This window comes from Panthera tigris, chromosome A3 (genome assembly GCF_018350195.1).
Source record: "Panthera tigris isolate Pti1 chromosome A3, P.tigris_Pti1_mat1.1, whole genome shotgun sequence".
Lineage (NCBI taxonomy): Eukaryota > Metazoa > Chordata > Mammalia > Carnivora > Felidae > Panthera > Panthera tigris.
This window is the reverse complement of record NC_056662.1, coordinates 49,325,981-49,340,907: the sequence shown is the minus strand read 5'-3', so window position 1 is coordinate 49,340,907 and position 14,927 is coordinate 49,325,981. Positions and strand designations below refer to the sequence as shown.

The following is a 14,927-nucleotide window of genomic DNA, read 5'->3' as shown; positions in this document are numbered from 1 at the left end:
CAGTTTCCTAAGTAGTTGTATCAGGTGTATGCATGTTTTTTTTTTCAATTTTTTAAAATATGTTTATTATTTATTTTTGAGAGAGTGAGAGAGTGCGAGAGTGCACTCACTCATGCTAGTGGGGGAGGGGCAGAGACAGAGAGGGACAGAGGATCCAAAGCAGTCTCCGCACTGACAGCAGAAAGCCTGATGTGGGGCTCAAACTCACGAATGACAAGACCATGACCTAAGCCAAACTCAGTCAGTTAACTGACTGAGCCACCCAGGTGCCCCTCCACTTTTAAATATTAAGAGAACCACCCAAGTTGTTCCCCAGTTCCATACCAAATTACACTCCTATAGTGTATGTGCTATTGGTTCCCCCACATTTTATCCAACTTAAAAATTTTTTACATGATGGCTAAAATATCTTGTTGTAATTTGTATTTTTTTGATGGCCGTAAATATGCTGAATCTCACTGCTTTTTCAAATTTTCTTTTATGTCCTTCAGAAAAATTATAGAACAGTTTCCCCTATAAAAACCTATCCTTTTTGTTTTCAGTTTTGTTGAGGTGTATTATATCATTTTTTTCCTTTTGTGTGTGGTTTCAGTGGGAGAACCAATCAACTGTGAGGCCTGGGAGTGGCTCCACAAGGTGGTGGGGGACTGCAGATGCACGCTGGTGGACACCTGGTGGCAAACAGGTGAGAATGCCCCTGAGGAGAAGGGGACCTGATGCAGGGCTCACTCACTGCATGTGACAGCACATGAGAACATGTGGCTGAGCCTGAGTCTTGGAGGGTCAAGTGTGAGTGAGGCTCTGTGAATGCCATCCAACACCACTAATGCTTCAGCCCCTCAGCATATGAGGTGGTTGAAAAATCTGATGTCTGGAGTGAGAGACAGTGTGTGGCTACCCTTTTGCAGCTGTAAGATGTGTAATGACTTCTCTGGGCCTTAGGTTCCTCATTGGTGAAATGGGGGCACTCCACTACAGGCCCCGGTGAGGATGGAAAGAGATGATAGAAGTGCTGCACGTTGCCTACTGCTGACAGGTAGTAGGTGCTTAGCTAAATGTTCATTTTCCCTGTAGGGTCCATGTGTCCAACACAAATACATCTGATGCAGATGGACCCTGCTGTAAGGGACCAGAGTTTAAATTTAGATTTTAGTGGGAAACACATTTTTTTCTGTGTCATTTTGTTTTGCTTTGTCCTCTCTGCTCTGGAGTATTGTTCGGAGTAAGAGATCACCACTGATGTAATAAATGTAGCGAACTGTGGTCTCATTCTCCAAGAAGCCAGAATGTGAGGTATTGCAAATAGCTCTGTTCTCCTCCATTTGGGAAGGCTCAGGACAGAGACTCCCTACAGCTGAGTCTTGTGAGGCATTTCCATGCAGGCTGATAGAGGGAAGTGCCAGAGATGTGAGAACAGAATTGTGAGCATCACTTTTCATTGTTTGGTGTGGGGGATGGGGCACTGGCCCAGAAGCAGTTTTTTTCCTCCATCTTCCTGTGCAAGTAGGTGGGTTCTACCCCTTCCCACAGAGCCATGGATGAAGGGAGGAAGCCCCTATCCCTGTGGAGAGCCATAGCTGGACTGACCTCTCCTCCTTGGGTTCCCATCTCGTTTCTGCAGATGAGAGGACCAGAACCCAAGTCTGGGCTTGCCTCAGAAAGAGGTCTTTGTGTCACTGGGATCACTGTGTCATTTCCTTGAGCAGACAGGGGCAAGCACCCATCTCCCACCCTGGGAGAGCACTTGTGTGTCTGCAATGGACACTTTCATGGCAGTGTCTCGATAAACATTCCACTAGCTGCTAGGCCCATCCTGCATTTCTTCCCCATTCTCCCTGCAGAAACGGGTGGCATCTGCATCGCCCCACGCCCCTCGGAAGAAGGAGCAGAAATCCTCCCTGGCATGGCTATGAGACCCTTTTATGGCATTGTCCCAATTCTCATGGATGAGAAGGTAAGGGCCTTGCAGAGGCATCTCCTTCCTTCATGGGTGCCCTGCCAAGCTCCTGACACTCCTGTCTGCCTTCATGGCCTCCTCTGCTCGCTGTCCCACATCACGTGTGCCAGGCTCTTTTAGGTGGTAGAGGGCAAGCATTCAAGGACACAGTTGAAACTGCCACATGGGGTGAGCGCTAGGTTTTCTGGGAAGCCCTCTCCATGCTGCTTCCTTACGGAGGAGAAAGGCAGTTCCTCTTGGGGCCTCCTTGTCATTTTTCATGTTTCTGTTTTCATGCATTTTTCTGGCACTTCCCTCTATCATTTTTCAGAAGAATGTTAGTTTTTTGCTTCTGAAGCAGAATCTGCCAGTTCTCTCACATGTGTGTCTCTGGGTCTGTAGGGAAACGTTGTGGAGGGCGGTGATGTCTCTGGGGCTCTATGCCTGTCCCAGGCCTGGCCGGGCATGGCCAGGACCATCTATGGAGACCACCAGAGATTCATGGAGGCCTACTTCAAGCCTTACCCAGGTGAGCTGGCTAAAGTGGATCATGTCATGCATTTTTGCACACACTGGAAATCATAAGCTCAGAAAACATTTTTAAGGAAATGATGACTGAGTGTAGAGCAGTGATACTTTGGAGTTGGAATCCTCCTCCCATCCACTTCACCTCCCTAAGCCCCCTGGTCTCTGGACTGGTAAGAATTCTTGGGGGTTAAGTGGGGCTGCATGCAGAGCCCAAAGTGCCTGGCCTGTGGTGTGCATGCCTTAGGCTACTAAGAGAGAAGGATGAAGAAACAACTTTGGAAAACTGTCATGATGGCTGTGAGTTTTCTTCCAGTTTACTTTTTGTTTTTTTCCTGCTTTGCTTTGTGTTGTTGGGTTGGAAGATTATATACACAGTGTGCCTGTGGGAACCCATCATCTTCAGTCTCAAGCTTGTGAAAGAGACTCACTTTTGGGGATGCTTGGGTGGGCTCCTTGTACATCTTCTGCTCCCCAACGTTTGCGGTTATGACATGGTCAGAATTCTGCTGACTCAGAGCCACTGCCCTCTCTCTAGCACATAGCCAGATGGCACTATCTAGAGAAGTGTCTCCACAAGGGGTTTCCAGGAGTACAAACAGGCAGGAGGTCAGCAGAGCTGGGGCTTCAGGGCTTTCTTCCATAGAGAGAGTTGGGGTGTGGGTACTACTGTATCCTTCCTGGAGGGACGGGAGCCCTGCTGGGTCCTGGTTCAGAGGTATTGGTGCTGAATTCTCCCATTGTGGTGCAGGCTACTACTTCACTGGAGATGGGGCTTACCGGACCGAGGGCGGCTACTACCAGATCACAGGGCGGATGGATGACGTCATCAACATCAGCGGCCACAGGCTGGGGACTGCTGAGATCGAGGACTCGATGGTGAGAATGGCCCAGCCTCCTTGGGTAGGATGCCTCTTTGAGGCCTCAGATTTACTTGCGTGCTGACTCAGGCAGTTCACCTCTTGCATGTTTTGTCTTGTTGTGTTCTGCACAGGCTAGCCACCCCACTGTGGCAGAGACTGCTGTCATTGGCTACCCCCATGACATCAAAGGAGAAGGTGAGTGCCCACAAAAGGAGCTCCTCATTCCTGGTCTTACGCCCATTGTGGGCACTTTGTAAAAGGAGCAGAATCTGGAAGATGGGTGGCAGGGGATTTTTATGGGTCAAGCTGTTGCTTCCTTCAGTCTTACGTGGATTTTGGGTGAATAGACTTGATGGCATGCATGTTAGGTGAGGGTCAGATTTCTGAAATGTCCTAACTCTGCCGTCCTTTGAGGACACACATCCACAAGCAGCCAGGACCTATTTGGCCTCTACTGAGCTTGGGAGTCTATTTGGCCTCTACTGAGCTTGGGAGTTTCATCCTCTGTCTGTGTGCCTGTGGTGGCCCAGTTGCCGACGGTTCACATGAAATGTCCTATCATGCTCAGAGCATCTCCTTGCACATGCTGGGTTACAGCGCCTGGTGCCAGCTCTGCAGCCACATAGGAGCTGGCAGACAGGAGTGTGCCCTGGAGTGGACTCTTCTGCTGCTCTGGGACTTGTTCTGGAGGAATTTGATCAGTGGTTCCCATGCAAGTGACATGCCAGGGGAGTGCTAAATGATGGTCAGGGTGGTCTTACTGAAGACACACATTGTTCCAAAGTCTGCCAGATTCTAAGCAGTTGGGTGTGGGAAGTGGCAGGATCACTTGAGTATCATAGTGCTTGGTGCACAGTGGCCACACTCACTTGGGTTGGCATTAGCTGGACACTTTCAACCCTACACTGCCCTGCTGGGCAAACCATCCTCCACTGCCTGGCCAAGCAGCCTGGGATTGGACACTCTCCCTATTGCTGTCAGGGACAGCCTCTGTCGCAGCATGTCCCATTGTTACCTGCCTTCCTGCCATGTTTATGTGCCACTATTCCATTATTTACGCAAACACCTTATCTAAATCAACTCATTGTAAAATTTAACATTTATTGAAGTTCCTTTAAAAAAAGCATTTTCAGTTGCCGTGAGAAGCATGTGTTCATGAGGTTGCCTCCCCCCCCCCCCCCCCCCCCCGCCGCCCTTCCTTAGCAGGAGACTGGGAAGCACTGGAGAGGGGGCAGGGATAGGAGGGGGATGGAGATAGGAACACGTCCTTGCCTGTGACACTCAGAGGCCTTGGGCCACCTCATTATCCCATCAGCAGATGCACACAAATAACTTTGGGATCACCAGGACTTTAGTACTGGGGAAGACGTGTGTATCATGGGTATGGTGATATACATTTTTCTGATTTCTAACAAATTTGAGCAGCCATCTATTTGTAATACACAACAGCAAAAGCTGTTGGGTACCTGTTTGTCCCTACTCCCTGTGCACTTGGTCTAATTGAGGGGAGGCCCTGGGTCTTGTCTGATTAGGACCCAGACCTGGCAAGGGACATAAGTCCCTGCTTCATTGAGCTTTCATGCTGGAGGGTCAGGGAGTAGAGGGGAGAGATGGACAATATGCAATAAACACAATCAATGAAGAAGCTACAAGTAGGTTGTGCCATGGCATGTGCCATGGGGAGAATTAATTAAGATGGGTGGAATGGTGCAGGTATACACAGGCTACACATATATAGGAACTCCATGTATGAAGGGCATTGCAGATCCATGGGGAAAGAGACTGTCCCCACTGGTTGTGGGATTGCTCACATAGAGAAACAATAGAATTGGATCCCTCGGTACCACATATGCAAGATTATCCCAGGTGGATTCACAAGAAATGTAGAGACCTGTGGGAACCACTGTTAATCCTTTCTGGAACCTGGCAGGATACTGACAGACAAAACTTAGTGTTTATGTTAAAATATTGGTTAGTCAGCACTGGCCAACAGAACTTCCTGCTAAGATGGAGCTTGCTTTTCATCTGTGCTGTCCAGGAGAGTAGCCATAGCTATAAGTGGATCATGAGACCAAGGAACTACATCTTAACCTTAACTTCATTTACATTTTAATAGCTACTATGGCTAGTTCCCACCGTGCTATACATGTACCCACAAGATTAGTGCCATGTGCTGTGTTCCCATGTACCATCTCACAGGAGTGGATGGTATTCTCCTGTCAGCCCACATTATGGTCTACTTCACAGGTGCAAGGACAGTGGGAGGGGGTTAAGTTATGCCTCCAAGGTCACACCCCCAGCCAATCAACACCAGAGCCCCAGAGAGCTCTCAACTACATGTTGGCTTCACTGGGATGTTCAAAGGAGCTGTGAGAATTGCTTCTGCTTTGGATGAAATGGGAACACATTTTCAGGGCTACAATGAAACAAAGCAGCTGCTACAAGGTCACCAGTGTATGATTTTAAGATCTTTAGGATTTATAGTGACTATATACAATGCTCTGCCTCAGGAGATGGTTTGTGGTCTAATACACCCCAAATCTTTGCTTCCTTCCAGCTGCATTTGCCTTTATTGTGTTGAAGGACAATGCAGGTGACCCAGATTTGGTGGTGAAGGAGGTCAGGTCAGCAGTGGCCAACAAGATTGCCAAGTATGCGGTGCCTGATCAGATTCTGGTGAGTGGCACCTGCCCTTCAGGTGTGATGGCGCTACTGGTTGTAAGCCTCCTTCTCTGCTTCCCACAATTAACAACAACAAGTGATCCCTTTCATCAGCAGCAAAGTGGACATTAGCTGTTTGGTTTCCAGGGAGGTAGGTGGGGATGGTGAGTTGCTGTATCCTCATAGAGAGGGGAAGGTCAGAATACCTCGCAGCAAACCTTTACACAATTCACCTGTTCAGGGTACAGTGCTGGGCAGGATTAGGCATTCTCTTACTTTGGCCTTTGGAAGCTATTTATAGGAGCAGGTCTGAGTGGTGAAGAAAATTAGAGATTTTAGTTATTTTTTTTTAAAGTTTTAATTTAAATTCCAGTTAATTAACATACAGAGTGATAATTAGTTTTAGATGTACAATATAGTGATTCAAGCATTCCATATATTACTCTGTGTTCATCACAATGAGTGCACTCCTTAATCCCCACCACATATTTCACCCATCCCCCTGCCCACCTCCCCTCTGTAGTCAAGAGTCTGTTTCTTGGTTTGCCCATCTCTCTTTTTTCCCCTTATCTCTGTTTTTTTTTTCTTAAATTACACATGAGTGAAATCATAATGGTATTTGTCTTTCTCTGACTGACTTAATTTTGCTTAGATAATATTCTCTACTATATATATATATACATATATATATATATATATATATATATATATATACACACACTCTACTATATATACTATATATATATATATATGTACATACACACACACACACCCACACACACACACACACACACACACACAACGTCTTCATCAGTTGATGGATACTTGGGCTGTTTCCATAATTTGGCTATTGTAGATAATGCTATAAATATCAGGGTGCATGCATCCCCTTGAATTAGTATTTTTGGATTCCTTGGGTAAATACCTAGTAGTACAATTGCTGGATCATAGGGTAGCTCTATTATTAACTTTTTGAAGAACCTCCATACTGTTTTTCGCAGTGGCTGCACCAATTTATATTCCCACCAACAGTGCAAGAGGGCTCTCCTTTCTCCACATCATCACCATGACATACTGTTTCGTGTGTTGTTGATTTTAGCCATTCTGACAGGTGTGAGGTGATGTCTCATTGAAGTTTTGATTTGTACTTGCCTGATGATGAGTGATGTTGAGGATGTTTTCATGGGTTTGTTGGCCATCTGGATGTCTTTTTTGCAAAAATGTCTATTGATGTCTTCTCCCCGTTTTTAATTAGATTTTTTTTTTGGGTGTTGAGTTGTAAAACTTCTTTATACATATTTGATATTAACTCTTTATCAGATATGTCATCTGCAAATATCTTCTCCCATTCCATAGGTTGCCTTTTAGTTTTGTTGATTGTTTCCTTGCTGTGCAGAAACTTTTTATTTTGATGAAGTCCCAATAGTTTATTCTTGTTTTTGTTTCCCTTGCCTCAGGAGACAGATCTAGAAAGAAGTTGCTATGGCTGATGCCAAAGAGGTTACTGTTTGTGTTCTCTAGGATTTTGATGATTTCAGGTCTCACATTTAGGCCTTTAATACATTTTGAATTTATTTTTGTGTTTGGTGTAAGAAAATGGTCTAGTTTCATTCCTTTGCAAGTAACTGTCCAGTTTTCCTAACACCATTTGTTGAAGAGACTGTCTTTTTCCCATTGGATATTTTTTCCTGCTTTGTTGATGGTTAATTGACTATGTAGTTGTGGGTTCATTCTGGGTTTTCTGTTCTGTCCCATTGATCTGTGTGTCTATTTTTGTGTTAGTACCATACTGTTTTGATTACTACAGCCTTGTAATGTTCCTTAAGTCTGGAACTGTGATGCCTCTAGCTTTGCTTTTTCAAGGTTGCTTTGGCTCTTCAGGGCCTTTTGTGGTTCCATACAAATTTTAGGATTGTTTGTTCTAGTTCTTGTGAAAAAATGCTGTTGGTATTTTGATAGGGAATGCATTAAATGTGCAGATTGCTTTGGGTAGTATAGACATTTCAACAGTATTTGTTCTTCCAACTCATGAGCATGGAATGTCTTTCTATTTCTTGATGTCATCTTCAGTTTCTTTCATCAGTGTTTTAGTTTTCAGAGTACAGGTTTTTCACCTTTTTGGTCAGGATTATTCCTCTGTATCTTATGGTTTTGGGTGCAATTGTAAATGGGATTGATTCCTTAGTTTCCCTTTCTGCTGCTTCATTATTGGTTTAAAGAAATTTAACAGGGGCACCTGGGTGGCTCAGTTGTTTAAGCATCCAACTCTTGATTTCAGTCCAGATCATGATCTCACAGTTCATGGGTTTGAGCCCCATGTTGGGCTTCACGCTGACAGTGCAGAGACTGCTTGGAATTCTCTCTCCCTCCTTTCTGCCCCTCCCTGGTGCTCTTTCTCTCTCTCTCTCTCAAAATAAATACATAAAGACTTAAAAAAAAAGAAATGCAACAGATTTCTGTATGTTGATTTTGTGTCCCATGACTTTACTGAATTTGTGTATCAGTTCTAGCAATGTTTTGGTGGAGTATTTCAGGTTTTCTATATAGAGTATCATGTTGTCTGTAAATAGTGAACATTTTACTTTTTTCCTTGCTGATTTAGATGCCTTTTATTTCTTTTTGGTGTCTACTTGCTGTGGCTAGGATTTCCAGTACTATGTTAATTAACTGCAGTGAGAGTGGACATGTTCTTGACCATAGAGGAAAAACTGAGAGTTTTTCCTCTTTGAGGATGATGTTAGCTTTTCATATATGACCTTTATTATGTTGATGTATGTTCCCTCTCAACCTACTTTGTTGATGGTTTTTTATCACGAATAGATGCTGTATTTTGTCAGATGTTTTTTCTGGATCTATTGAAATGATCATATGGTTTTTATCTTTTCTTTTATTAATATGGTGTATCACATTGATTGATTTGTAAGTATTGAACCACCCTTGCAGCCCAGGAATATATCCCACTTGATCATGGTGAGTATTTCTTTTAATGTATTGTTGGATTCAATTTACTAGGATTTTATTGAGAATTTTTGCATCCATGTTCATTAGGGATATTGGCCTGTAGTTCTCTTTTTTAGTGGAATCTTTATCTGGTTTTGGTAAGAGGATAATGCTGGCCTCATAGAATGAATTTGGAAATTTTCTTTCCTTTTTTATTTTTTGGAATGGTTTGAGAAGAATAGGTATTAAGTCTTCCTTAAATGTTTAGTAGAATTCATCTGTGAAGTCATCTGGCACTGGACTTTTTGTTTGTTGGGAGTTTTTGATTACTGATTTATTTTCTTTGATGGTTATTGGTCTGTTCAAGTTTTCTATTTCTTCCTGTTTCAGTTTTGGTAGTTTTTATGTTTCTAAGAATTTGTGCATTTTTTTCCAGATTATCCAGATTTTTGACATATAATTTTTCATGTTCTCTTATAGTACTGTTTGTATTTCTGTGGTGTTGGTTGTTATCTTTCCTCTCTCATTTGTGATTTTATTTATTTGGGTCCTTTCTCTTTTCTTTTTGATAAGTCTGGCCAGGGGTTTATCAATTTTGTTAATTCTTTCAAAGAGTCAGCTCCTGGTTTCATGAACCTGTTTTATTATTTATTTTGTTTTAGTTTCTATACCATTTATCTTTTCTCTAATCTTATTTCCCTTCTTATGCTGGCTTTAGGCTTCATTTATTGTTCTTTTTCTAGGTCCTTTGAGTGTAAGGTTAGGTTGTTTATTTGAGATTTTTCTCGCTTCTTGAGGTAGACCTGTATTGCTACATACTTCCCTCTTAGAACCACTTTTGCTGCATCACAAAAGTTTTAGACCAACGTGTTTTCATCTTCATTTGCTTCCATATATTTTTTTATTTCTTCTTTGATTTCCTGGTTGACCAATTCATTCTTTAAGTAGCATGTTGTTTAATCTCCATGTATTTGTTGTCTTTCCAATTTTTTTTCTTGTGGTTGACCTCTAGTTTCATAGTGTTGTGATCAGAAAACATGCATGGTATGATCTTAGTGTATTTGTACTTGCTGAGACCTGTTTTATGACTTATTATGTGATCTATTCTGGAGAATATCCAATGTGCACTCAAAAAGAAATGTGTATTCTGCTGCTTTAGGATGAAATGTTCTAAATATATCTGTTAAGTCCATCTGGTCCAGTGTGTCATTCAAAGCTATTGTTTCCTTGTTGATTTTCTGTTTAGGTGATCTGTCCATTGATGTAAGTGGGGTGTTAAAGTCCCCTATTATTATTGTATTATTATTAATTAGTTCCTTTATTTTTGTTATTGTCTTGTATATTGGGGTGCTCCCAATATTGGGAGAATAAATACTTACAATTATTATATCTTCTTGTTGGATTATCCCCTTTATGATTATATAGTATCCTTGTCTCTTGTTATAGTCTTTGTTTTAAAATCTGTTTTGTCCAAAATATGAATTGCTACTCTGGCTTTCTTTTGACATCCATTTGCATGGTAAATATTTCTCCATCCCCTCACTTTTAATATGCAGGGTGGCTTTATATCTAAAATGGGTCTCTTGTAAGCAGCATATAGATGGGTCTTTTTTTTTTTTTTATCCATTCTGTCACTCTATGTCTTTTGATTGGAGTGTTTAGTCTATTTAAATTCAAAGTAATTTTTTTATTTTTTTAATTTTTTAAAAATGTTTATTTATTTTTGAGACAGAGAGAGACAGAGCATGAATGGGGGAGGGTCAGAGAGAGAGGGAGACACAGAATCCTAAGCAGGCTCCAGGCTCTGAGCTGTCACTATCAGCACAGAGCCCAACGCGGGGCTTGAACTCACAGACTGTGAGATCATGAAACTGAGCTGAAGTTGGACGCTCAACCGACTGAGCCACCCAGGCGCCCCTCAAAGTAATTTTTGATAGATATGTACTTATTGCCATTTTATTACTTGTTTTGTCATTGTATCTGGAGATTTTCTCTGATCCTTTCTTGTCTTTGTCACTTTTGGTCCTTCTTTTCCACTCAGAGTCCCCTTTTAATATTTCTTGCAGGGCTGGTTTAGTGGTCACAGCTTCTTTAGTTTTTGTCTGTCTGAGAAACTCTTTCTCTCTCTTTATGCTCTGAATGGTAGCCTTGCTGGATGGAGTGTTGTTGGCTACAGATTTTTCCCATTAAGCATGTTGAATATATCATGGTCTGCCAAGTTTCTGAGGACAGATCTGTAGCTAGCTTTATGGGTCTTCCCTTACAAGTTGAGGACTTTCTGGGGTGCCTGGGTGGCTCAGTCGGTTAAGCGTCTGACTTCAGCTCAGGTCACGATCTCGCGGTCCGTGAGTTCGAGCCCCGCATCGGGCTCTGGGCTGATGGCTCAGAGCCTGGAGCCTGCTTCTGATTCTGTGTCTCCCTCTCTCTCTGCCCCTCCCCCATTCATGCTCTCTGTCTCAAAAAATAAATAAACGTTAAAAAAAATTAAAAAAAAAAAGTTGAGGACTTTCTTTCTTGCTGCTTTTAGGATTTTTCTTTCTCACTATATTTTGCAAATTTAATTATAATAGGTCTTGGTGTTGGCCTGCTTTTGTTGATTTTGATGGGAGTTCTCTGTGCCTCCTTGATCTCGATGTCTGTTTCCTTCCCTAGATTAGGAAAGTTTTCAGCTTTCATTTCTTCAAAAAAAAAATGTCTGCCCCCTTTTCTCTCTCCTCTTCTTCTGGGACTCCTATAATACAAATGTTAATGTTATTATATTTGATGGAGTCACACTTAGTTCCCTAAGTCTATTGCTATGTTTCATAATTCTTTCTCACCTTTGTTCAGCTTCATTATTTTCCATTATTTTGTCTTCTAAGTCACCAATTCATTCCTCTGCCTCTTCCAGTCTGCTGTTCATTGCATTAAGCCTGTTTCCAATCTTGAGTATTGAGTTCTTCATCTCTGGTTGATTCCTTTTTAAGTCTGTTATCTCTGTGGTCAGGATCTCACTGATGTTTTCTATTCTTTCTCAAGCCCAGTGAGTATCCTTAGGATTGTTGCTTTACATTCTCCATCAGGCATGTTACTTATATCTTATAAGGCATGTTACTTATATATGTTCCACTTAGATCTCTGGCCATGGACTTACCTTATTCTTGCATTTGGGATAAATTCCTCCATTGTTGCATTTTGTCTAAGTCTCTGCCTTATTCATAAGAGATTTTAAATAGAGAAACATGGGGAAAGTACCAGTGTTCCCCAGCCCCAGTTAGATTCTGAACATATCTCCTGGTGTCAGTGCAGGAGACACTGCCAGACCCTGTCTGAGAGGGTCTGTGTTAGAGTCAGGTCTGGGGAAGAAGGGGGCCCATTCTCCAGCCTTATTAGGTTTCCACTCCTTCCTTTGTTAACATTTCCCCCCACAGTCTTCCTTGGTTCAGAGGAGGTCCTCTGAGATGGGAATGGCCCTAGCTTCCCCTGGTGTCATATGAAGTCAAGTTGTTTGGTGACCAGAGTTTTAGGGAGACCTGAACTCCCCTTTCAAAAGATAGGTCACTGTTAAATAGCCCCAAACATAGCTCTTAGCATGTTGCTGTTGACATTAAAGGGGCCATGGCTGTTTGAAAATGCTGAATTTTCAAATACTAAGCAAGACAACATTTTTGTCTGAAGTAGCTCTTACCACTTATGTCAGCAAAAAGCCACTTTGGGCCAGGCCAGTGGGTGGAGACGAGGTGCCATGGCATATACTTGGTTCTGTTGCTATCTGGGAGCCCTCATTAATGTAGTGAACAGGAGACAGAGGTATCAGCAGTGAGGCAGACCCAGGTATGGACAGACCTGACCTGGAGGAAGGCTTCAGCAAACCCCTGATGTGTGGTTGATTCTGCCCTTCAGGTTGATTTCAGCTTTAGGTCCAGATGGTGTGAAGATATAACCAGAGACCACAGGTCTCCATATCTTTGGGGCAGGCCTGGCATCTCAGTCATTCATTCCTGAGCCCCCAGCAAGGGTGTCATCCCTTGCTGTTACCCCAGTGCAGCTGGACACTGCTGGGAGTATGCGCACCACCTGAACTTGAATTCCACACCCTTTCCTTGCCAGGTTGTGAAGCGTCTTCCAAAAACTCGGTCTGGAAAAGTCATGCGGAGGCTCCTGAGGAAGATAATTACAGGAAGAGCTCAGGATCTGGGAGATACCACCACCTTGGAGGACCCCCATGTCATCATGGAAATCCTGAAGGTCTACCAGAAGTACAAAGACAAACAAACTGCTGCTCAGTGATGGGCTTTGGCTGAGACCCAGTGCCCATGCCCCTAACTGTCCTTCCAGAATGTAGCTCTCAGATTGGCTCATTTCCTACTGTCCCAGAAGCATTCCTCTCCTAGAGTGTAATCCACACTGCCCAAATGTGAAGTCTGTGCTAAGCCTGCCTTCTTTCTGCTGAGGACCCATGAAGAGATACTATTAGATATGCTTAGCATTTGTTTCCCTTGTCCTGAATTTGGTTTCCTGGGATGAAAAGTCATTGTCATCTCCATTTCTCTGTCACCTCCAGACAGCACAGGAAGGTGAGGTGTGCCTGCTCAGAGAACCAGAAGCAATCATATTTTTTCCCCCAGATGTACTAGATACAAAAGGCAGAAATTTTATTTTTATACTTTTATATTTTGGAAGAATGAGCAGATATACACATGTAGTGTGCAGATTTACTTATACACATTCTTCGTAACATTTAGAGTTATGAAAATATCCTTTTGTGCCTTTGCTCATGGGGAAATGTGGAGAGGGTCAGAGGATGCCTTTTTAATGTTGGCATGCTGGGAATCTGAATTTGAAATGTTTGTACCTCTGTCTAAATATAGCTATCTTGAGAACTTTCAAGCTTGTAGCATCCTTGTTTTGTTGTATATTTCTATTTACCCTGGCTTATGTATAATGAAACCTAACTTCTAAAAGTGATGGTATGAACGTGCTCCAATTTTAGTTCTAGACCCACTCATATATTCTGTTTCTCCAAGCTGTGATGTGGAAAGATTCCCCTTTCCACCTCAAATGCCTCTTGGTAGAAGGTCAGCATGCTCCAAATATGTACGGATGTTCGGGGAAGCCCATGAAAACTCAGGTGACTTGTTTGGCCAGGACTGAATCCTTGAAAACTGCCTATCCTTCATTCTGTGGTTGGTGTGGGAAGAACCACAGAGGTCCAAGGATGAGACTTAGAACTCTGAATCAGGTCTCTCTCTTTTTCTTAAGAATGCCTTAAGCCATCTGAACATTAGCAAGATGACATAAACCTTTAGGTTTGCAAAGTGTTTATTAGCCAAGCACAAGAGGGCCAGTGGCGTGGAACACAGGTGAAGGCAGCCTGCTGAGCTGGGTCCTTGGGAACAGGGAAAGGTTGTCCTTATCTTTACCCCACATTATATGTGCCTTGCAGCTGTGTAGGTGTTCAAGGGGTGTCTGGGGTACTGAACACCTACTGTGGGTCATAGTTGTGCTGGCTTCTCTCTGATTAGGCAAGTATGCCTGTGACACCAACAGGGTGGCCATTGGCTGTGGCCCACAGAAATAGAGTGATGGTCTGTCCTCTGTTGCTAAGTAACAAGCGGTGCTTAGCAACAGAGAACCATGCACTTGGACCTGTCACATGTGTGGTAGACTTGGCAGACTGTAGTTATGGTGCTATTTATGAAATGGCTTGGGTATAAACTCGGACAGTGACCAGGATAGTTCATAAAGTTTATTTTGTTCATTCTCTTCCTTCTGTTGTGATGTTTTTGATCAAATAATGCTATTGTTATTGCTGAATATAATCCCAAGGACAAAACTGAAAGGGCCTAGTCATTCAAAAGAGAACACTTAAAAAAAAATCCATTGGGGAGGAAATCCTTTACAGGGAGGAAATACACAGTAAGAGCTTACCTATCTTCCACTCTTATTTGGTAAACCTATCTGTGTCTAGATTGCTGTGCTATCCAATACACTAGTTATACATAGCTATTTAGGCATAAGTA

General features: G+C 42.9%; 1 protein-coding gene across 1 annotated transcript in view; it reads left to right on the top strand.

Moving 5' to 3' along the window:
- Window positions 1-14,670, top strand: part of ACSS1 (acyl-CoA synthetase short chain family member 1) — a 67,102-nt gene extending 52,432 nt beyond the window's left edge. The window contains exons 8-14 of the mRNA XM_042981013.1: window positions 593-685; window positions 1,842-1,954; window positions 2,339-2,465; window positions 3,213-3,340; window positions 3,456-3,519; window positions 5,882-6,000; window positions 13,015-14,670. Of these exons, the coding sequence (XP_042836947.1) occupies window positions 593-685; window positions 1,842-1,954; window positions 2,339-2,465; window positions 3,213-3,340; window positions 3,456-3,519; window positions 5,882-6,000; window positions 13,015-13,194 (824 nt within the window). The 3' untranslated portion in view covers window positions 13,195-14,670. The remainder of the gene's footprint in view (window positions 1-592; window positions 686-1,841; window positions 1,955-2,338; window positions 2,466-3,212; window positions 3,341-3,455; window positions 3,520-5,881; window positions 6,001-13,014) is intronic.
- Window positions 14,671-14,927: the final 257 nt, after the last annotated feature.